Raw genomic sequence first — 24,793 nt, 5'->3', positions numbered from 1 at the left:
TAACAAGGCACACCTGTTAATTGAAATGCTTACAGGTGACTACCTCAAGAAGCTGGTTGAGAGAATGCCAAGAGTGTGCAAAGCTGTCATCAAGGCAAAGGGTGGCTACTTTGTAGTCTCAAATATGAAATACATTTTGATTTATGTAACACTTTTTTGGTTACTACATGATTCCATATGTGTTATTTCATGTTTTTAAATGTCTTCACTATTATTCTACAATGTAGAAAATAGTAAAAATAAAGAAAAACCCTGGCATGAGTAGGTGTGTCCAAACTTTTGACTGATACTGTATGTTACAGCCTCAATTCAAAATGCATTAAAAAAAAATTGTCACCCATCTACACACAATAACGGCAGCGTAGCCTAGTGGTTAGAGCTTTGGACTAGTAACCGGAAGATTGCAAGATCGAATCCCCGAGCTGACAAGGTACAAATCTGTCGTTCTGCCCCTGAACAAGGCAGTTAACCCACTGTTCCTAGGCCGTCATTGAAAATAAGAATTTGTTCTTAACTGACTTGCCTAGTTAAATAACGTTAAAATAAAATAACCCATAATGACAARGTGAAAAGATGYTTTTACTCCTGAAMKTATTTAGACTTGCCATAACAAAGGGGTTGAATACTCAAGACATTTCAGCTTTTCATTGTTAATACATTTCTARACATTTCTAAAAAATATACTTTCACTTTGACATTATGTTGTATTGTGCRTAGGCCAGTGACATCAAAACAAAATTGTATGCATTTTAAATTCAGGCTGTAACACAACAAAATGTGGTGAAAGTACAGGGCTGTGAAAACTTTCTGAAAGCACTGTATCTATTGCCCTGTTGTTCCTGTGACAAATTGTACTCACATTTCACAGGAAAGTGCTTTCATAGCTATGGATTGTCTTACCACAAGTATACTTTACTTTATTATATTTATTTGACACTGTCAATCAYAGAAATAAGAATTAATAGAATGGGCTTGGAAGCTCTAACCCTGGTAATTTGACACACAAAGGCTTCYTGTGATGTAATAATTACCATGGTAATGTAGAACGTTCATTCAAATGATGCTAACTGATGTGGCTCATGCAATGGAATGTTTTTTTTCTCTTCGTAATGTCATTTGAGTTGATTCAACAAATCACAACACAGATTGATGGGTACACTTCCTGCTTTTACTTCCTGCTTTGCGCTTATGGGTACACTCGCATTGGCCGCCAGTCCACCCRTTATGCCATTATTTACTTGAATGGGGACACCTGTTCTATTCATTCTTATGTCTATGGGGTCAATGCTCAATATCTCTGTAAATGTGCCATTACATGAATYACATGAACAAAGGGKGAAAAKAATAGTGGTGGAAAAAGTACCCAATTTTCATACTGGAGTAAAAGTAAAGATATCTTAAAAGAAAATGACTCAAGTAAAAGTCACCCAGTAAAATACTACTTCAGCAAAAGTCTAAAAGTATTTGGTCTTAAATGTACTTATGCATCAAAAGTTAAAGTTTAAATAATTTAAAATGTTTTATATTAAGCAAACCAGACAGCAATTTTCTTGTTTTTTTTAATTTACGTATAGCCAGGGGCACAGTTCAACACTCAGACACAATTTACTGCGAAACATTTGTGTTTAGTGAGTCTGCCAGAATAGACGCAGTAGGAATGGCCAGGGATGTTCTCTTGATAAGTGCGTGAATTAGACCATTTTACTGTCCTKCTAAGCATTCAAAATGTAATGAGTACTTTTGGTGCCAGGGAAAATGTAAGGAGTAAAAAGTWGATTATTTTCATTAGGAATGTAGTGGAGTAAAAGTTGTAAAAAATATAAATAGTAAAGTAAAGTACAGATACCCCAAAAACAACTTAAGTAGTACTTAAAAGTATTTTTACTTAAGTACTTTACACCACTGGAAAAGAAGGAGATGTGAGATGGCCATAGAATGTGGCATTGTTGCATTACCAGCTGTAGAATCCCCCCCTTACTCTAAGCTCTAGATTGCCGATGATTGGAAGTACGGAATCACGGAACTCAAATGTGTCACAATGGACCAGAAGGTATTAAATCCGGTTAAGATGTTCTGTGGCTTCACATTCAGAAGATCCTCCCCTGCCCTTGACCTGGCTTGCTGCTCTCCCTCGCAAGCAGCATGTCCTCAGCAGCCTGTGTTTCGGAGAACCCAAGGCAAAGCCCTTTCACCCCAGGACGCTACCCAGACATACCCATGTCTCCAACTGCCCTCTCTAAAAGCGACACACTGAGTTGCCAGGATGGGTAAGACTTTAGACGATCAACTCACATAGAAAACATTGTACCTTGTCGATTGATATTGCATAGGTCTGTAGAGAATCAGAATGTCAATGTATATAGAAATAATGTAGTTTGGATTTGTATTGTATGTTGAGATGCTAAGAGAAGCTGATTGTCCCATAGGCTCTCCACTAAACTTGCTAGCCAATCGGCGGAGTCCTCCAGCGTGACATCAGGGTCATGTGACCTGAGCAGGCAGATCGTGTCCCAGTTGGAGTGCTACCTGTCCAATGAACACCTGGCAGAGGATGGCTTCCTGCTCAAACACGTCCAGAGGAACAGGATGGGATACGTCAGCCTCAAGCTGCTCACCTCCTTCAAAAAGGTAATGCCAGCTTTATGAGATCAAGTTGGTTCCCTCATTTGCTATTTTATTAGGATCCCCTTTAGCTGTTGCAAAAGCAGCAGCTACTCTTCCTGTTTCCAAACATGAAACATGACATAATACAGAACATTAATAGACAAGAACAGCTCAARGATAAAACTACATACATTTATTTTTTTAAAGGCACACATAGCCTACATATCAAAACATACACACAAACCATCTAGGTTAAATAGGGGAGRGGCGTTGTGCCATGAGGTGTTGCTTTATCTGTCTTTTGAAACCAGGTTTTCAGTTTTTTTKAGCAATATGCAATGGAATGGAGTTSCACGCAATAATGGCTATATATAATACTGTACRCTTTGTTGAATTTGTTCTGGAGTTGGGGAYTGTGAAAAGACCCCTGGTGGCATGTCTGGTGGGGTAAGTGTGTGTGTGTGTGTCAGAGCTGTGCGKAAGTTGACTATGCAAACAATTTTCAACACATGAATGTTTCTTATAAAAAGAAGAAGTGATGCAGTCAGTCTCTCCTCAACTCTTAGCCAAGAGAGACTGGCATGCATGGTATTTATATCAGCCCTCGGATTACAATGAAGAGGAAGACGTGCCACTCTGTTCATTCACTCCAATGACTCTCAAACTTCGAATTCAAGAATTCCTTAAAGCCAATTTACTATGATGGTGAATATTATGTAAGCCTGGTCTGAAAAATATAGTGCTGTCTTGCCAACTACAATGACCAAAGGAGTTGACAAGACCGTACAAACAGATCTGTGACCAGGCGATGTGGATAATGGTAAGGTTTGAAAACACAACCCAAAGCAAACCTGTTGTACGTACGGCATGTTTAACAAACCAAACCTGGGCCATGTTTAGTAGCCAAATGTTGAACACTGCAGATAGAAATGCCACGAATAGAACAAACATGCCTCACTGACATGTAGACGTGGAGGATGATGTGATTCTTTATTCTACATGTCAGTTAGGCATGTTTGTTCTACATGTCATATTTATATCTGAATGTTCCAAAACGTTGCATCTTGCTATTTCGTCATTGTAAATAATCATTTGTACTTGATTGACCTGCCTGGTAAAATACCTGTGTGTCTCAGATGAAGGASCTGACGAGAGACTGGCGCACCACCCTGGCCGCGGCGCTGTGCTCTGATTCGCTGGAGGTCAACAGGGAAGGGACCAAAGTGAGGCGCAGAGAGCCTCTGCCTGATTGGCTGTTGAGTGCCCCCAACAGCAAGCTGCTACTAGCCTGGAACCTGCTTGGGGAAAACACCGGAAGTGACATCACTACCCTCAGCAGCTTGGACCAGCAGATAGCGCTAGAGAAAGCTCTGAAGCTGTTCAGTGCCCATGCTGCCGTGGCCTCGCTGCGTATCCTCCGTCCTGGGAAAGAGCTTCCTGTGGAGCTGAGACGTCATGCCAGGAGGCATGCCGAGCTGGGCCGCAGGTAAAACCAAAGGCAGCGTTTGTTGACTATTCATCATCAATATTGTCCTCAATTAGGGCAGCCTCTATGAAGTCCCGACATGGCTTCTTACTTTAGATACCTGTTGTTGTAATTTCACAGGACTGACAGACATGGGCGCTGTCCTATATACATAATTACAAAGAAATGCATTGCAAAACGGGGAAAATATGGCAAAATATCTCAACTGTTGCTTTCCTTGTCATCAGGACGTGTGCTGTGGTGGAGTTTGAGACCCTGGAGGGGGCCAGGTTGGCCTACCGAGCCCTGCAGAGAGGAGGAGCAGAGGGGGCCGTGGTTTGTGTCGCCAGCCTGGGCAGCCCTGGCTCGTCCCACCCCACCAACCGGCCGGCGGAGAAGGAGGGTGAGGAGGACCCCAAGCCAGATGGAGGCCCCGAGGTGACTAAGGTGTCCCAGAAAAATCCCAAGGTGAAATCTAGATGTTTCACCAACAGCTCCCTGAAGGATCCAGTCCTGTCTAGATGTTTCATAAACAACTCTATGAAGGATCCGGAACTACTGAAGAGCTTAGAGTCTGACCCTGCCCCGGCCAAGGCCACAGTCCCAACCCTGGGTTCAGCCCCAGCCAGGCTTTCATGCAGAAGGATCCAGCGCCATAAGTCACTGGACAGCCCCCTGGGCCTGGAGGGTCATTGCCAAACATCACAAAKTGATAGGCCCTCCTCCTCGGACAGCCATGCGTCCCGCGTCCCCCTGGTCTTGTCTAAGCTCCGGGACTCAAGGTCTGGAGGTGTAGGAAGGAGCAGGTGCTCTGGGGACCATGCACAGGAGAAGGYGTCTTGCCCCTGGGTGCAGCGCCAGAAGGTGGCTGCTAGCGCGGCCCTACTCCACCCGGAGACCCCGGGCAAGCTGCGGAGACAGACTCTGCCCCTGAGGGTGGTGCGTCTGCCCCAAGGACCCTACGGTACCAAGGGCTTCTATGGAGGCAGGGGGAGAGGGAAGCTACCTCAGCAGCAGTAATCTGTCTGTCTATTTAACAACTAACCTCTTCTGGATGACACCCTGTCTGTCCCTTTAAATGTTTCGACTGATGAAATGAAATATATTGTAGTGACGATTGTTGCCATGATAACAAAAAAGTAAAGTAATCTAAATGAAAGAGAAATAAAACATTTTTCATATTAAACACACAGTATTTGTTGTGAAATACCTGTAAGAGCTCTCCATGAGAGCATTGGTCTGTGTTTGCATTTGTCTGTGTTATTACTCTGTCATTCACTGACACTTGTGATGTTGCACCAGATATGGAACCAGGGGCCACCTGTTGTCCTGGTTTATAATACAGAATGAAGATAAATGCATTACACTTTTTTTTTTTTACAGTCAACTAGCTCTAAATGGCCATTTAGACGTAAAAATGTAATGACCATGTAATGAGCGTTGTTACAGTTACCTCAGGGCTCTCCAACCCTGTTCTTGGGAGCTACCTAGTTGTAACTAACTTGATTGTAACTAACCAGATATGGAACCAGGGGCACTGTTGTCCTGTTTATAATACAGAATGAAGATAAATGCATTACACTTTTTTTTTTACAGTCAACTAGCTCTAAATGGCCATTTAGACGTAAAAATGTAATGACCATGTAATGAGCGTTGTTACAGTTACCTCAGGGCTCTCCAACCCTGTTCTTGGGAGCTACCTAGTTTAAACTAACTTGATTCAGCTTATGAACCAGGTAACTATTAAAATCAGTGCGGTAGATTAGGGATGGAGCGAAAACCTACAGGACGGTAGCTCTCCAGGAACAAGGTTGGAGAGCCCTGCCCTACATGCCTGGCTCGGTGAAAAGTAGTGCACTATGTAGGGAATAGGGTGCCTATTGGACGCAGATGTCTCTCCCAACAAGGTGAGCCTGTACCCAGATTCCCTGTGTAGGATACGAGGATCAGCTTAGTATGCGCCCCTTTGAAAACATACTCCATTGAGTCCAATGACTCATTTGCGTCCAGGACATTAATCCACATGTTGCAGGATTTCAGGAAGACATATCTAGTTACTTACGCCACACTTATCCCCAGACTTATTACTGTGCCTTACAGATAAGCTTGTTTCACTGAAGCTCAACTTCAGGTCTGTCAACCACCAGCATATTACAGATGCACCTGGCTGACAGTGACAATTTATAGAAGTATGAACTTGAATACTTCCCACAACCTCAACCCCAAACGAAACAATGCTACATATAAACCTGGTATAAAACCCCAATTAAACAAAGGCTTATTCCGTATTAAATCTTAAACCAATACATTGCACCAGTATCTGTGACAAGCATGGACCAAAACCCCATATGCGAACATTCCCCACACTCACTAAGTGTGTGCCCCACATAGCACCTATTCCCTACGTAGTGCACTACTTTCACCAAGCAATAATGCACTATTGTAGGATAGGTGCATTAGATGTATCCCAAACCGAGATGGAAAGGATTCCCCTGTATTTCCTACTAATTGTTTCCATGATTTCCGATGTTCTGCATATACAATCGCTTTGSTCTCTGCGTAAATCATATTGTATATGTGTGTTATTTTAGCTGATGTAATCCTAAAAGAGGTTTGTGAGAGTTCRGAGCAGCATTGAATGAAACCTTGTAATGTACACTCCTCAGTTGCTCCGTAGTTGGATTCAACTTGTTGATACTGGCAATTCATTCACATTGTGGGTTTTGAGAGCTTATACTTTTAGGGGGAAATAAAACTGAATCAACAGTGTATGATACAGATGTCTGTGGACAATATGCATGGTACTTATTAAGTCCGATGGTAGTTTAACCCGCATTAGGTCGTCGATGTTTATTTTCCCCAATGAGCTGCATTTTAACAATTTAGGCTAGTCAGAACAGGAAGGTAGTGGGGTTTATTCGATCGCCTTACAATTCTCACTTAGGCAGATTTGGGCCTCGATCCCCGGACAACGCCCAAAAAAAACACTGTCACCACTGATAAATCGACCGTCAGAATTTCAATAAGCATTTTTCTACGGCTGGCCATGCTTTCCACCTGGCTATCCTACCCCGGCCAACAGCTCTGCACCCCCCCCGCAGCAACTTGCCCAACCCCACCCTCCGCGCTTCTCCTTCACCCAATCCAGATAGCTGATTTCTGATAAGAGCTGCAAAATCTGGATCCCCTACAAGTCAGCTGGGCTAGACAATCTGGACCCTCTCTTTGTAAAATGATCCGCCGCAATTGTTGCAACTCCTATTACTAGGCTGTTCAACCCTCTCTTTTTGTATCGTCTGAGATCCCAAACATCCCTCTTCAAAGGGGAGACACTCTAGACCAAACTGTTACAGACCCCTATCTATCCTCACCCTGCCTTTCTAAAGTCTTCGAAAGCCAAGTTAACAAACAGATCACCGACTATTTCGAATCCCACCGTACCTTCTCTTGCTATGCAATTTGGTTTCCGAGCTGTCATGGGTGCACCTCAGCCACAATCAAGGTCTAAATGATATCATAACGCCATCGATAAAAAAACAGTACTGTGCAGCCGTCTTCATCGACCTGGCCAAGGCTTTCGACTCTGTCAATCACCGTATTCTTATCGGAAGACTCAACAGCCTTGGTTTCTCAAATGACTGCCTCATCTGGTTCCCAACTGCTTCTCTGATAGAGTTCAGTGTGTCAAATCGGAGGCATGTTTTTCCGGACTCTGGCAGTCTCTATGGGGGTTCTTACAGGGTTCAATTCTCGGGCCGACTCTTTTCTCTGTACATATCAATGATGTCGCTCTTGCTGCTGGTGATTYTCTGATCCACCTCTACGCAGATGACACCATTCTGTATACATCTGWMCCTTCTTTGGACACTGTGCTAACAAACCTCCAAACGAGCTTCAACGCCATACAACACTCCTTCCGTGGCCTCCAACTGCTCTCAAATGCTAGTAAAACTAAATGCATGCTCTTCAACCRATCGCTGCCCGCACCCGCCTGACTAGCATCACTAATCACTAATCTTCATTAATCTCAGTCGAGAGGGGATAAAACATTAGCTAACGTTACATGCCAGTTACAGTACTAGCTCAGCACTGTGAATAAACACTAGTTTAGTTTCTTTCTGTTAAATTAAACAGCAATTACCTTGCCAGCTACATCAGTCAACTAAAGAGTATCCAGTTTCTGCTCTGCTTGCTTGTACAACTCGATGTCCTATCTATTGACACTGTGCATCTGTCCCACTATACGCTCACTCACGCCAAGGTTTGAGGTAGGCCAAATTGGACGATCATTACTTTTAGCAGGRCTAGAGAGCATTGTCTGGAAGGCTGCTGTCACGGGTAGGTGTGGTATTCTGAGATTCAAGGTGAAGGTCTGTGTCTGGGTGTTGGAGAGGCAGCCTGTTCGCACGTCCGTAGGTCGACATYCTCGACAGTAGACTGGCAGGCAATGCGGAGGCTGAAGGGACAGCGAAAAGTTGTGTATAAAAGTAAACAGGATGACTTAGCCRAAATAACTCACCCTGTATTAGCAATGGTGTAAAGTACTTAAGTAGAAAGACTTTAAAGTACAACTTAAGTAATTTTTKGGGGTATCTGTACTTTACCTWACTAWTTATATTTTTGAGAACTTTTACTTCACTACATTCCTAAAGAAAATATTGTACTTTTTACTGAATGCATTTTCCCCAACAACCCAAAGTACTCGTTAGATTTTGAATGCTTAGCAGGACAGGAAAATTGTGAAATTCACACACTTATCAAGAGAACACATCCCTCCTGCCTATGGTCTGGCAGACTCACTAAACACAAATGCTTCTTTTGTAAATCATGTGTGAGTCAGTGGAGGCTGGTGATTTGAAACATTGAGRAGGAYGGGAGATCCACGGTACAGGAGCGTAACGCACAGAGACGACAAAGTGTGTTTCAAAAATCGTCAAAGACTAATTCTTTAAATTTAAAGCATTTAATAAAGAYATTTATAGTACCATATTATGGGGAATAGGAATGAGAGGGCTACTTACACCGTGTGGGAAAGGGATCACAACAGTGATTGAATGAGGGTATGAGGAATGAGTTGAGGTGTTCAGAGGCTTGACCAGTGCAGGGCAGGATTTGACTGGGAAGACAAAAAACAATACCACAACTTAATACACAGTTAGACAAAAGAGCTAAGAATGAGTTAGTCCAAGCAAGGAGTAAAATCATTGATGTGTAATAATGTGATTGTGTATGTGATTGACTCTACATACAGGAATGAGAGAAAATGTATAGGGGTACTCACAGTGCTTAGAGGGGAAACATTCAATGTGCCAGTGAATGAGTGGGCACATGAGACGTGGCTTCAGTTCACGCCAGGAGAAAGTTTACAACTCACAGGGCTGAGCTTGCTTTATGCGTGTTTGCACCATGCAGGCCTATGCAACTGTAGGCCTTACAAAACATTTACTCACATCGGTCATCACTATTATGTTGATTCATTAATTCCAGGGAATCATTATGGATTAAAAACTTATAGGCAGCCTACCCAGCCCAATTTTGAATATAAACCAAAGTTGATCACATTCACATTTTCTCCTGACACACAAATGGACTATAAATACATAACATTACCAATTAGTTTACCCTGACCAGATGGACAGGGCACATAGGCTGTATGCAGCTGCTCTTATTAGGAGTTTACAGTTGATCAGACTGAAAATKTATCTCGTTTTCATCCCATACAGCAGGTCAGATCTCTAATGTTTAGGTGTAGCCTAGGCTGCTACAACATTTATGTCATGAGTTTTTGCTTGTGTCTGTCCGGAGTGATTACGTGTTATCATCTTCGTAAAATAAATACCGGATAATGCGACGGACGCTATCAAATCATTCGGAATTGTTTTCGACATCTCAGAAAAGACAGTCGAAACTTTGATATGTTCAGCAAGTAAAGCATCGTAACGTGCAATTACCTCTGCAAGCTCCTTGTAGTTGCCGTTGTCGGCGGAACTTTCCATCTCGTCGTGTCCTGTAAAAGCGAACACATTAAGCAAATTTTGCAAATTATTATGCCCAAAAATGCAGGCAAGGCCAGCAATACAGGCGGCTTGATGAAACCAGCTATACATTTGATACCAGGTGGAATTGAACGCCCTCACCTTATCCTTCTTCATGAAACTGATCTCAGGCAGAGGTCGACCCTCGGTTTTAATTCACACCTGTTCCGTGTACCCCAGAGAATGAAAGGGGTTCTTCAACAAAAAGTCAACAACAATTTCGGCAGCGTTGGCCATTCTACCATTCTTGCGCAGAAAACTGCACACTCGCGCTGGTWGAGTAGTTAGATAGCTACTGAAGTTAGCAAGACAAATGTAAATAAATTGCACTTAAATAGACACAAAAATAAAGTAAAAAAAAAAACATTAAACAATTTATAATATACCTCCTCAGTCTCCTGTAATTTGAAAAACTAATTCGCCCTAGATCACACACTCAGATCATGTTCGAGCTCAGATTGGACAGTGAAACACACACGCTCTCAACTGCAGGCGACGTGCAGATGTTTAATTTCTCTCTCATGCGGTATTGGCTGAATACAGCGCACATTCCTACTGTTTACGTGTCCAGGTTAAACGTAGGGCGTCCCTCATTATAAACAAACAGTCGGTTAAATCCATGGTTAATGCATTATTGTCATATCTATTAGAAGCGATTAATAGACGAAACAACAATGTAATTTAACCAATTGACTGGCCAGAGATCAGGGCATTCATCAGCAAATACGCAGTGCAAACTGATAGTATTTTGGACAACCAAATCGAAGTATGTCAGCTGTATGGTGATTTGCGATTCATAACATTTTACCGGTACTACCAGGTAGTAGTAGGCCAACCGATGACACCAAGACGGAATGCGTTTGAAGTGAAGATGCGCCGCGGAGAACAGCTAGCATGTCCAGCAAAGTACATCGCCAGTGGCACGCACACACTTCGTGCAGATTAGCAGGTTCACAATGATGGGATCGACTGTCTCCAAGGTCGGGGCTTTTCGTGGCAGCCAGACGAGACAATCGAAGGAGGATGGGGTGAGCAAAATTACTGGGCTCGAATTTAGTCAAGCTTGCTCTATATTTGATGTTTCTAAATGTGCATGTTATAAACTACATGYTTTATTTTGATGATGGGCTATACGCTATGGCTGGATTTATGAGAAGCCTAATCATATTTGTATGAATATTTTGTTAACGCCTATAGGCTATCGAGATGCATTCTGGTAATGAACTCATTATACGTCAACATTTTAATTTGATTACAATTATTTGTCAATAATTCTTGAATTAGAAAATCATGTTAACTAGTCTACTCTATTACCCTATACGTCACATAAAATTACGAGATTGGATTACACTTCTTTTTAACAGGAATAAAGAAACTGTCGCAAGTTATACTTCCCATTGTGTTTCATTTCTCATGGTTATAACATTGTAACATCTGCATTCTTTTTAAGAAAAATGGTGTAGGTTTTCGCATGGAATAATATAACTCTTGAAGCTCACAGTAGGCCTACAGCCTGTACAAGTGCCTAGAACAATGTGGTAAAGTACTGTTATTCCTTATGCACTTATTTTTTTTTGCTCGCTCGCCTCCCTTTCTGGGGGGGGGGGGATCCGTTAAAACAGTGAATACATTTTGTCTGGCCTAATAGTCTATAATAGTTTCGCCCATTACCTCTCATCAGCACCTGCATCTTTTGTAGTAGGACCGTTTCACAAAACAAGGTCAAATATACATTGGATGTTCCTGGGTGGCCTAAAATCGGGTTTTAAATCTATGGCAATACTTGAAAATGGCCGTCTAGCATTGATCAAGAAACATCTTGACAAAGCTTGAAGACTTTAAAAGAATAATGGGCAAATATTGTTACAAGCCAGGTGTGCAAAGCTCTTAGAGACTTACCCAGAAAGACTTACAGCTGTGATCATTGCCAACGGTGATTCTAACAGTATCGACTCAGGCAGTTGAATACTTATCTAATCAAGATGTTTTATTTTTCATTAAAAAATATATAATTTTTCTTCCACTTTGACAAGGTATTTGACAGAAAAATATCATTTTAATCTCACTTTCTAACAACCAAATGTTGAAAAAGTCTAGGGGTGTGAATACTTTCGGAAGGCACTGTATATAAAGAAAACAAACTCATGGGACTTGGTTCAAACCATGTGAATTTATTTACCTTTTCACCTATTTTAGAAATAGTTGACCAGAATGATTTATTTTCATGTTTGATGTTTGTGTGATGGCAATTTTAACCACCATTTACAACATTGATTCTGCAAAGTGCTTTTAATTCCTGACATCAAGTTGTCATTTAATGCTAAGGTTTCACAAACAGCATTATTCAATTTTGATCACTTGCAGTTTATGATGATACACATAATGTCGAAAATATATATGTGTTCCAACAAACATTAAAAAAACTTCCAACAAATAAAAATAAACTCATAAAAGTTCAATCAGATCCAAGTAAGTGTCATAATAAATACTAATCATTCAAAGAGTTCGCCTTGTGACCGATATCTACCTGACAACATTGGCTTTACAATAGAGGGAAAATAGATTAAAACCCAGGACATTATGCTATCAGCTCACACATTCTTCTAGCCTGGGTGTCCAAGATATGTTTATGCTCTTGCCAATGCCAATTGTATTGATTGGCAAGACAATGAGTAACAGGGAATTGGCACAAACAGACTGACACACGGGCTAACATTCTTCAACATATTGCTCAGTCTGAAAGCAACATATCACACCAGCGGGAATTGTGTCAGTTCTGTGTCATGTTGTTGTTAGTTAGCTCGGCCTACTTTTACATTTCTTGAGGAACATCATCCCAGTTTGTATTTCTACAGGAAACTCAAAATTCGACAGGTTTCAGTGATTTAAAAAAAGTCTCAATGGGAAAAAACAAAAACACAATTTGCATATTACTATCTCCATGACAACAAAAGCATATAATGTGAACTAGAAGATGAGCCTTTCTGAACTAACGCAAATATGTACGTTAATATCAATAAGGTACCAATTCAGCAAATCACGTGGCATGATTAGCAACAAAACTTGAAATTAGTTGAAAAATCTACAAAACAAGCAATTATTTAAACCTGTAGAGATACTGGATGAGCTACTGATCAAGTATACCAGTTGTTTATCGGCCACAATCATTTGTACAACTAAAGAGCATTATTTCCCCATTAGAAATGTACTCCAGAAACAGTTGATTACTTTGCTTTGCTTCCTAATCCCATACATACCTTTGGGAGCGCGTGTGAAAGGCTGTGCGTGTTGTGGCATCACCAGCTTGCCATTATAATGTAACCGTACCTTTTTGGAAATACAACATCTGCTAAATAGACCGATTTACAACARTACCTGAACTAGCTAACCCACACACACAGCCCCTGGAACTCTACAGAAACACACATACCAACCAACAAAAACAAACAAACATAGAACGTAAAGTAGGAGTGACTTTGAGGTGAGTGTGGATGGATTGGAGCAGAAGGCTACGATACAAATGAATTTGTCCATCTAGGAAGGAGAAACAGCCATCACGATGACAGCTAGCTAGGTAGCTAGCGGGAGTACAGAGGTCCAATAACTAGTGAACCGCTGGTCATGAACATCACAGAGACAAAATTGCATAGTCCCAAGACCATAATCAAGATCTTAGGAAGTTATTGTTTTACTGTCTTTGAGTATTAACGCTGGATAATCGTTCAGAATGGTTTTTAGACTGAAACGTAATGAATAGAGCAGACCGATTCCCAAATCTATAYGACATGCAATCCTATCTGTTCCACACAATACATATCTCTCCAAACGTTTCATTATGTCCTGTAATATTGCTCCCTTCTGAACAGACCCCTTCCTTGTTAGAGCAATGATATCGGTCTGTCTGGGGTAACTTGAACCACTAACACAACAGCTTATATCAACGTAATGATACACCAATGAGCAGTTATAACAGGGAAGAGAACTTAGGACAGTTAATGTCAACTTTTAAAACACCTATGAGAGCTTATAACAGCTTATGTCAACAGATAGACCAAGGAAAGCATATGACACCTAAGAAAGCTTATGTCAGCGTATGTAATGATATACACTACGATGCCAGCTATTTCTGATTCATGACTGGAGGCCCCTATAGTTCAATATCAATAAGGTTATCAAGGGAAGTCACTTTTCATCAGCCATTCACTCACTCTTCTACAAATCCATACTGTAATAGATCCTCACTAAATAATCTCCTTTACACTTCGTAATATACTAAGTCGGCATCCGAAATGGCACCCCTCCCCTACATAGTGCACTACTTTTGAACAGAGCCCTGCTCAAAAGGAGTGCGCAATATAGGGACTAAGGTGGCCATTGGGGAGGCAGCTTATATAATTCAGATAACAGTACAAGGATGCCTAATAGTGGTGGCTATTACACACAACACTCAGTTGTGCTTCGGTTCAGTGGCAGTTGTTAAACAGGCATTTACAGTGCCTTCGGAAACTATTCGGACCCCTTGACTTTTTCCACATTTTGTTAGGTTACAGCCTTATTCAAACATTTATTCAATTGCTTTGGTTCCTCATCAATCTGCACACAGTACCCCAGAAATGACAAAGCAAAAACAGGATTTTARAAAATGTTACTAAGTTATATAAATTTAAAAAACACGTAAACATCACATTTACATAAGTATTCAGACCCTTTACTCAGTACTTTGTTAAAGCATCTTTGGCAGCGAWTACAGCCGAGTCTTCTTGGGTATGACACTACAAGCTTGGCACACCTGTATTTGAGGAGTTTCTCCCATTCTTCTCTACAGACCCTCTCAAGCTCTGTCAGGTTGGATGGGGAGCGTTGCTGCACAGCTATTTTCAGGTCTCTCCAGAGATGTTCGATCGGGTTCAAGTCCGGGCTCTGGCTGGCCCACTCAACGACATTGAGACTTATCTCGAAGCCACTCGGAGCAAAGTACAGAGAGATCCTTGATGAAAACCTGCTCCAGATCTCAGCTACTACAGCTGTGTGCTTAGGGTGGTTGTCCTGTTGGAAGGTGAACCTTCGCCTCAGTCTGAGGTCCGAAGCACTCTGGAGCAGGTTTTCATCAAGGATCTCCCTGTACTTTGCTCTGTTCATCTTTTCCTCAACCCTGACTAGTCTCCCAGTCCCTGCTGCTGAAAAACATCTCCACAGCATGATGCTGCCACCACCATGCTTCACTGTAGGGATGGTGTCAGGTTTCCTCCAGAAATGACACTTGGCATTCAGGCCAAAGAGTTCAATCTTGGGTTCATTAAACTTGTTTCTCATGGTATGAGAGTCTTTAGGTGCTTTTTTGGCAAACTTCCTGCGGGCTGTCATGTGCCTTTTATTGAGGAGTGGAATGCTGGCCTGATTGGTGGAATGCTGCAGAGATGATTGTCCTTCTGGAAGGTTCTCCCATCTCCACAGAGGAACTCTAGAGCTCTGTCAGAGTGACTATCGGGTTCTGGGTCCCCTCCCTGACCAAGGCCCTTCTCCCCTGATTGCTCAGTTTGGCCTGGCGGCCAGCTCTAGGAAGAGTCTTGGTGGTTCCACACTTCTCTCATTTAAGAATGATGGAGGCCACTGTGTTCTTGGGGACCTTCAATGCTGCAGACATTTTTTGTTACCCTTCCCTAGATCTGTCCCTCGACACAATCCTGTCTGAGGTATTTCTGTTTTTTATTTTTAATAAACGTGCAAAAATGTCTAAAACCCTGTTTTCACATTGTCATGATGAGGTATTGTGTGTAGATTTCTGAGGATTTTTTGTTATTTCATCCATTTTATAATAAGGCTGTAACATAACAAAATGTGGAAAAAGGTCAAGGGGTCTGAATACTTTGAAGGCACTGTAAGTTATCACTTCCAAAACTCAAGAGAGTTATATCAGAATACGTTTTGGATTGTAGAGCTAAATGTAGAAAACGAAATAAGAAACATTTGTTGTTTATTTTTAAGTCGATGATGATTATGTGGATTGCGACGCCCACCGTCCTCCCTCCCAGATACACTGCTGTAAACTCTTTCAAGTGTGATTTACTGTTCCTGTCCTAACTGTTGTCTTTCTGTTACACTGGTCCCATTCTCAGAGCCCATTTTAACTAACACTGCAGGTTTCAGTCAAGAAAATAACCCTACAGGTTGACAAATGCACTGTGGCTCTCTTCTTTGGCAGTATTGGTGTCTTGGAATTTAGAACTATGCTGCTGGGCAATACTGTTTGTTCTCTCCTTTGTTGACGGAATATTGAGTTAAGTGATGCTGAGCTGAGCGAAACCCATCAGTTTGACATCGTCAGGGATCTCCGACTCGTCTATGCCAGATGCCTGAGAAAGAAAGAAAAATAAATGTTCAGTGCATCTCTCTTTGTAGAATGTTGAGCAGGGCATGYGGTTTCAACAGGACAAAAATGGAAGCTTTGATTGAAACCAAAAATATTGAACTTACCAGTTTGAAAGTTACATTTTTATTGTTGAAAGGATCATCAACAATCTTCTGCAGGTTGGCAGCAACTGGAAAGAATACAGATGTGGAATAAGGAATCTGAACCTCTCTAAAAACAGCATAATTTTTACCATCTCTGGAGTAAATGACCGTGTCTGAAATTTGTCTTGCCTACTACTTACTAAAACTAAATACTGTGTACTAATCGTTCTACATACTATTTTGAACGTACTGTTTAGTAAAACATATGCACTAAGCAACAAATATCAACATACTAGTGTCATGACATGGCCCTCTTTAGATATAGCAAGCACCAACTCTCTCTCTCGCACCACCTCTCTCTTCCCCCTACACCCAGGCTCTGTTATCTCAGGTAAATTCCTGGAGGAGACTCTCTCCCTCATGCAGTATAGAGAGAGAGGGTTCACAGTAGAACAAAGGAACTTCTTCTAACTCACAGAACTTGAGAACTGAACAATATCCATGTTTTGGAGAATGTGTAAACGGTCGGTGGAGAATCCAGCTACGACCGGTCCATTTTGTCTAATGTTTGTGACCTCATGAGAGACAATACAGCCACATTACCATAACTCTGTTTATACAAGAGTCTCTGTTATGAGATTTGCATCTAATTATTGTATAAAATGAATGAGTAAAGATGAAACTATTTGTGAAATTATGTAATGTGATTTTAAACTGTTTAATGAAAGAGAATCCAATTCCCTTTAAAATGTAACTAGGTCATTGGTCCGCCCCATGAGCACAGACATTGATCTTGTGTCATGGGACAGCCCTTTTCTGCTGTTCCGAATATAAACCCCACCTGGACAAGCCACTTCAGACCAAGCGTACCTCGATTACCGAGAGGGCTAAGGTTTGAGTAGAGACCATGCATTCCTCGGTTGTTGAATTCTTAACCAACCACGTAGAACATTGGCTACACTAGTGGAATGGTTCAACTCTGAGACTATCGATACCGACAGAATACGAGCAAATCTTCGATACTAATTACTAGTCTGCAGCTAGAATTTATGTCTACCTGGAATGCGAAGACCGACAACTGCCGAAACATCTATTCTATAAGAACATTTCTGAATGTTACTCTAAAGTATTCATTCTAACCAAGACTCCAGGAACGCAGAGAGAATCTCGGATGAACTTTCCACAGAAAAGGACGATTCCAACAGAGATCACGACGCACACTGAGCGTAAATATATATATTGATTGCAATTATTCCCGAATGAGTGAGCGTTCATGTGCAAAGAATTAGCATTTCAATTATTATATTATCCACTGTGTAGTGACTCTTGTCTTTCCCGGCCTCTCAGTCCACACCCACTTCTCATAATTTCCTTGTAACCATATACACTGCTCAAAAATTAAAGGAACACTAAAATAACACATCCTAGATCTGAATGAATGAAATATTCTTATTAAATACTTTTTACTTTACATAGTTGAATGTCTGACACAAAATCACACAAAATTATCAATGGAAATCAAATTGATCAACCCATGGAGGTCTGGATTTGGAGTCACACTCAAAATTAAAGTGGAAAACCACACTACAGGCTGATCCAACTTGATGTAATGTCCTTAAAACAAGTCAAAATGAGGCTCAGTAGTGTGTGTGGCCTCACGTGCCTGTATGACCTCCCTACAACGCCTGGGCATGCTCCTGATGAGGTGGCGGATGGTCTCCTGAGGGATTTCCTCCCAGACCTTGACTAAAGCATCCGCCAACTCCTGGACAGTCTGTGGTGCAACGTGGCTTTGGTGGATGGAGCGAGACATGATGTCCCAGATGTGTTCAATTGGATTCAGGTCTGGGGAACGGGCGGGCCAGTCCATAGCATCAATGCCTTCCTCTTGCTCTTGCAGGAACTGCTGACACACTCCCGCCACATGAGGTGGCGTTGTCTTGCATTAGGAGGAACCCAGGGCCAACCGCACCAGCAATGGTCTCACAAGGGTCTGAGGATCTCATCTCGGTACCTAATGGCAGTCAGGCTACCTCTGGCGAGCACATGGAGGACTGTGCGGCCCCAAAGAAATGCCACCCACACCATGACTGACCCACCTCCAAACCGGTCTGCTGGAGGATGTTGCAGGCAGCAGAACGTTCTCCACGGCGTCTCCGACTCTGTCACGTCTGTCACATGTGCTCAGTGTGAACCTGCTTTCATCTGTGAAGAGCACAGGGCGCCAGTGGCGAATTTGCCAATCTTGGTGTTCTCTGGCAAATGCCAAACGTCCTGCACGGGTTGGGCTGTAAGCACAACCCCCACCTGTGGACGTCGGGCCCTTATACCACCCAATGGAGTCTGTTTCTGACCGTTTGAGCAGACACATGCACATTTGTGGCCTGCTGGAGGTCATTTTGCAGGGCTCTGGCAGTGCTCCTCCTGATCCTCCTTGCACAAAGGCGGAGGTAGCGGTCCTGCTGCTGGGTTGTTGCCTCCTACGGCCTCCTCCACGTCTCCTGATGTACTGGCCTGTCTCCTGGTAGCGCCTCCATGCTCTGGACACTACGCTGACAGACACAGCAAACCTTCTTGCCACAGCTCGCATTGATGTGCCATCCTGGATGAGCTGCACTACCTGAGCCACTTGTGTGGGTTGTAGACTCCGTCTTCATGCTACCACTAGAGTGAAAGCACCGCCAGCATTCAAAAGTGACCAAAACATCAGCCAGGAAGCATAGGAACTGAGAAGTGGTCTGTGGTCACCACCTGCAGAACCACTCCTTAATTGGGGTGTCTTGCTAATTGCCTATAATTTCCACCTGTTGTCTATTCCATTTGCACAACAGCTGTGAAATGTATTGTCAATCAGTGTTGCTTCTCAGTGGACAGTTTGATTTCACAAAAGTGTGATTGACTTGGAGTTACATTGTGTTGTTTAAGTGTTCCCTTTATTTTTTTGAGCAGTGTATATTGTTTGTTTATGCATTTCTGTGATTATTTAGTTAGTAAATAAATTATTAAGACAATTTATGTATGGATGATTCATAGTGAAGGCTGGGTTTGTGCAGATAACTTACGATGTTTGGAATGAGACTAACGTGAGGTAAAGAATGACTCATTAATTAGAAGACTAATTGGTCAGATATGAAGATTTTCCTTGGTGCCCCGACTTCCTGGTTAATTACATTTACATGATTAGTCTAATCACAGAGAATTGATTTGATAAAATAAGTCTTCACTTTAGTCATGCCAAAGACACGACACTAGGCTCACCCATACTGAGAATGTGTCATCTAATGCATTGTTTCCAGCCATTTGTTCATTTTTCTACAGCCTGTCCCTTCTTTGATTATCAGCTGTTGTCAAACACACATGGGTCTGAAAATACGATTCTCTTCCTTAATAGTGTGCAGCTTAATCTACTAGATGAAAAGCCAAAATGAGTATGACATCCTGGCATTTAAAGCATACTCAATCTTCTAAATGTCACACTATAAAATATTATATTTCCACAGAACCAAAATGTGTTGTCTCAGTCATTTCAGCCTGACCTGTGACTTCACTGACCTCTAGTAGCTTTGGTCAAGTTACCATAGTCAGGGACATGTTATCCTACAGTAGATCTCTCTGAGCTTTGGTTTCATACTCACCAACCACTACGTCTTTCCCATCGACTAGACCTGCGGATACCAACTCCTGAGACACTCCATCTGAGGAATCTGAGGGAAGGTAGGTGAGTGAGTACAAAACCGAGAGATATGGAGATAGATGGGGGGAGAGATAAACAGAGCAGGAGGGGTTAGTTATGTGAGAAGAAAAAAAGTGTGATGGGTCCATATGTGATTGTAACCCACTAACAGGTCGACTTTTGTTTAGATACAGTGCCTTCAGAAAGTATTCACACGTCTTGACTTTTCCCACATTTTGTAAGGTTACAGCCTGAATTAAAAAATATATTAAATTCATATTTTGTTTCACTGATCTACACACAATACCCCATAATGTCAAAGTGGAATTATGTTTTTAGAAATGTCTACAAATTATAAAAAAATGTATGGGTAAAATCATTTGAGTCAATAAGTAGTCAACCTTTTTGTTATGGCAAGCCAAAATAAGTGCAGGATTGTTGAGGAAAACTTGTTCCAAGGATCAGGCAGAGCTCATTATCCAGTTTATTAAAACAATTGCAGGGAAGTTCACTCAGGACATACAGAAGCAGAAGAACAAACAAATCTACAGAATCGCAGTCATTTATATAAAGTACCAGTCAAAAGTTGACACACCTACTCATTCAAAGGTTTTTCTTTATTTGTACGATTTTCTACATTGTAGAATAATAGTGAAGACATAAAAACTATGATATAACACATATGGAATCATGTAGTAACCCCAAAAAAGTGTTAAACAAATATATTTTAGATTCTTCGAAGTAGCCACCCTTTGCCTTGATGACAGCTTTGCACAATCTGGCATTCTCTCAACCGGCTTCACTTGGAATGCTTTTCCAACAGTCTTGAAGGAGTTCCCACATATGCTGAGCACTTGTTGGCTGCTTTTCCTTCACTCTGCAGTCCAACTCATCCCAAACCATCTCAATTGGGTTGAGGTCGGGTGATCGTGGATGCCAGGTCATCTGATGCAGCACTCCATCACTCTGCTTCTTGGTAAAATAGCCCTTACACAGCCTAGGAGGTGTGTTGGGTCATTGTCCTGTTGAAAAACAAATGATAGTCCCACTAAGAACAAACCACATGGGATGGCATATCGCTGCAGAATGCTGTAGTAGCCATGCTGGTTAAGGTGTGCCTTGAATTCTAAATAAATTACTGAAAATGTCACCAGCAAAGCACCATCACACCACCTCCTCCATGCTTTACAGTGGGAAATACATGTGTTATTTCATAGTTTTGATGTCTTCGGAATTAGAAGCACAAGCATTTCGCTACACTCGCATTAACATCTGCTAACGATGTGTATGTGACCAATAACATTTTATTTGATTCACTATTATTCTACATTGTAGAAAATAGTCAAAATAAAGAAAAACCCTGGAATGAGTAGGTGTCCAAACCTTTGACTGGTACTGTACTTCACCTACACAAAGAACTGCTTACCCCTACATACGCGATAAGGGGTACTTAGCTGCAATCCCTTAAAGCATTATACAAAAAAGAACTGGTTCTAACCAGTTCTCACAGCCTATGTGTCTAAGACAGGGGAGTGATAAGATCTTTAGATCCTGAACAGGAATTCAGCCTGGCTGGGCCTTCGGTGCCCTAAAGATGAGGAGCCAGTAACAAATCACTCCTTTGTTGCGGTGTGTGAAGAAGGTACTGGACAGCTGTGAAAAATTACCAGTGATATACAGTTGAAGTCGGAAGTTTACATACACCTTAGCCAAATACATTTAAAAACTCAGTTTGACAATTCCTGACATTTAATCCGCGTAAGAATTCCCTGTCGTAGGTCAGTTAGGATCACCACTTTATTTTAAGAATGTGAAATGTCAGAATAATAGCAGAGAGAATGACTTATTTCGGCTTTTATTTCTTTCATCACATTCCCAGTGGGTCAGAAGTTTACATACACTCAATTAGTACTTGGTAGCATTGCCTTGAAATTGTTTGACTTGGGTCAAATGTTTTGGGTAGCCTTCCACAAGCTTCCGACAATAAGTTGGGTGAATTTTGGTCCATTCCTCCTGACAGAGCTGGTGTTACTGAGTCAGGTTTGTAGGCCTCCTTGCTCGCACACGCTTTTTCAGTTCTGCCCACAAATGTTCTATAGGATTGAAGTCAGGGCTTTGTGATGGCCACTCCAATACCTTGACTTTGTTGTCCGTAAGCCATTTTGCCACAACTTTGGAAGTATGCTTGGGCTCATTGTCCATTTGGAAGACCCATTTGCGACCAAGATTTAACTTCCTGACTGATGTCTTGAGATGTTGCTTCAATATATCCACATAATTTTCCTTTCTCATGATGCCATCTATTTTGTGAAGTGCACCAGTCCCTCCTGCAGAAAAGCACCCCCACAACATGAAGCTGCCACCCCCGTGGGATGGTGTTCTTCGGCTTGCAAACATCCCCCTTTTTCCTTCAAACATAACGATGGTTATTATGGCCAAACAGTTCTATTTGTGTTTCATCAGACCAGAGGACATTTCTCCAAAGATTACAATCTTTGTCCCCATCTGCAGTTGCAAACCGTAGTCTGGCTTTTATATGGCAGTTTTGGAGCAGTGGCTTCTTCCTTGCTGAGCAGCCTTTCAGGTTATGTCGATATAGGACTCGTTTTACTGTGCATATAGATACTTTTGTACCCGTTTCCTCCAGCATCTTCACAAGGTCCTTTGCTGTTCTGGGATTGATTTGCACTTCCCGTACCAAAGTACGTTCATCTCGAGACAGAAAGAACGCGTCTCCTTCCTGAGCGGTATGACAGCTGCATACTCCCATGGTGTTTATACTTGGGCACTAMTGTTTGCACAGATGAACGTGGTACCTTCAGGCATTTGGAAATTGCTCCCAAGGATGAACCAGACTTGGAGGTCTACAATTATTTTCTGAGTTCTTGGCTGATTTCCTTTGATTCTCCCATGATGTCAAGCAAAGAGGCACTGAGTTTGAAGGTAGGTCTTGAAATACATCCACAGGTACACCTCCAATTGACTCAAATGATGTCAATCAGAAGCTTCTAAAGCCATGACATCATTTTCTGAAATTTTCCAAGCTGTTTAAAGGCACAGTCAACTTAGTGTATGTAAACGTCTGACCCACTGGAATTGTGATACAGTGAATTATAAGTGAAAAAATCTATCTGTAAACAATCGTTGGAAAAATTACTTGTGTCATGCAAAGTAGATGTCCTAACCAACTTGCAAAAACGACAGTTTATTAACAAGAAATTTGTGGAGTGGTTGAAAAACAAGTTTTAATGACTTCGACCTAAGTGTACATAAACTTCCGACTTCAACTGCAGTACATTTAGTACGATTCAACTCAAGCGTTTACATAGCATTAGATTGTAACGTAACCATTTTGCCCCAACAGGAGTGCTGCACAAGTCACATAATAAGTTGCAATAATAGTGTTTAAGATGATGTTTAAATGACTACCTCATTTCTGTACCTCACACATACAGATAATTGTAAGGTCCCTCAGTTGAGCAGTGAATTTCAAACACAGATTCAACCACAAAGACCAGGGAGGTTTTCCAATGTCTCGCAAAGGGCACCTATTGGTAGATGGGTGAAAAAATAAGCAGACATTGAATATCCCTTTGAGCATGGTGCAGTTAATAACACTTTGGGTGGTGTGTTAATACACCCAGTCACTACAAACATACAGGCATCCTTCCTAACTCCGTTGCCAGAGATGAAGGAAACCGCTCTGGGATTTCACCATGAGGCCAAAAGTGTGGTCATTTTATATAAACTATTTATTCAATGAATTTACAGAAAATGTGCTATATCGTGATATGCATCGTTATATGAAATGACTTATAATCGGGATATGAGATTTTGGCCATATCGCCCAGCTCTAGTACGTGATTGCAAAGGGCATCAGTGTCTTAACAGAGCGATTTGCCAAGGCAGGATACTCTGAGCGCAGCCCAATCAATTTTCAAAGATCCGCTTGTTGCAATTTCGATGAGGCTCTCTTGTTCAGATATTGGTAAGTGGACTGGAGACAACGCATGAAAAGGATAATGAATCCAGTTGTTTGTGTCTTCCGTTTCGGGAAAGTACCTGTGTAATTGCGCACCCAGCTCACTCAGGTGCTTCACTATATCACATTCAACATTGTCCTGTAAGCTTGAGTTCATTTGCACACAAAAAAAATCATACAATGATGGAAAGAGCTGTGTGTTGTCCTTGTTAATGCAGACAGCAAAGAGCTCCAACTTCTTAATCATAGCCTCAATTTTGCCCCGCACATTGAATATAGTTGCTGAGAGTCCCTGTAAGACAAGGGACTCAGACAAGTGAAAATTATGGTCCGTAAGAAAACTTTAAGCTCGCTTCTGTGTCAATACTTTGCCCCTTGATAACCAGCGCACTTCTGTATGTTGTAAAAGCGTTACATGGTCGCTGCCCATATCATTGCATAATGCAGAAATACACGAGAGTTCAGGGTCCTTGCTTTAACAAAGTGAACCATTTTCACTGTACTGTCCAAAATGTCTTTCAAGCTGTCAGGTATTCCCTTGGCAGCAAGAGCCTCTCGGTGGCTGCTGCAGTGTACCCAAG

General features: G+C 41.8%; 2 protein-coding genes across 2 annotated transcripts in view; one reads left to right on the top strand and one right to left on the bottom strand.

Moving 5' to 3' along the window:
• Positions 1 to 2,142: 2,142 nt before the first annotated feature.
• LOC111979733 (la-related protein 6-like) lies at positions 2,143 to 5,212 on the top strand. The gene is made up of 4 exons (XM_070449109.1): positions 2,143 to 2,267; positions 2,415 to 2,628; positions 3,741 to 4,090; positions 4,318 to 5,212. The coding sequence occupies exons 1-4, from the start codon at positions 2,143 to 2,145 to the stop codon at positions 5,087 to 5,089; spliced, it is 1,461 nt and encodes a 486-aa protein (XP_070305210.1). The 3' UTR covers positions 5,090 to 5,212.
• A 7,042-nt stretch (positions 5,213 to 12,254) lies between these two features.
• Positions 12,255 to 24,793, bottom strand: part of LOC111979701 (serine/threonine-protein kinase OSR1) — a 37,515-nt gene continuing 24,976 nt past the window's right edge. The window contains exons 15-17 of the mRNA XM_024010345.3: positions 20,193 to 20,261; positions 16,579 to 16,643; positions 12,255 to 16,457 (exon numbers count right to left, since the gene is read on the bottom strand). Coding sequence (XP_023866113.1) covers positions 16,383 to 16,457; positions 16,579 to 16,643; positions 20,193 to 20,261 — 209 coding nt within the window. The 3' untranslated portion in view covers positions 12,255 to 16,382. The remainder of the gene's footprint in view (positions 16,458 to 16,578; positions 16,644 to 20,192; positions 20,262 to 24,793) is intronic.

This window comes from Salvelinus sp. IW2-2015, linkage group LG19 (genome assembly GCF_002910315.2).
Source record: "Salvelinus sp. IW2-2015 linkage group LG19, ASM291031v2, whole genome shotgun sequence".
NCBI classification, from domain to species: domain Eukaryota; kingdom Metazoa; phylum Chordata; class Actinopteri; order Salmoniformes; family Salmonidae; genus Salvelinus; species Salvelinus sp. IW2-2015.
This window is presented reverse-complemented; position numbering and strand designations above follow the sequence as displayed.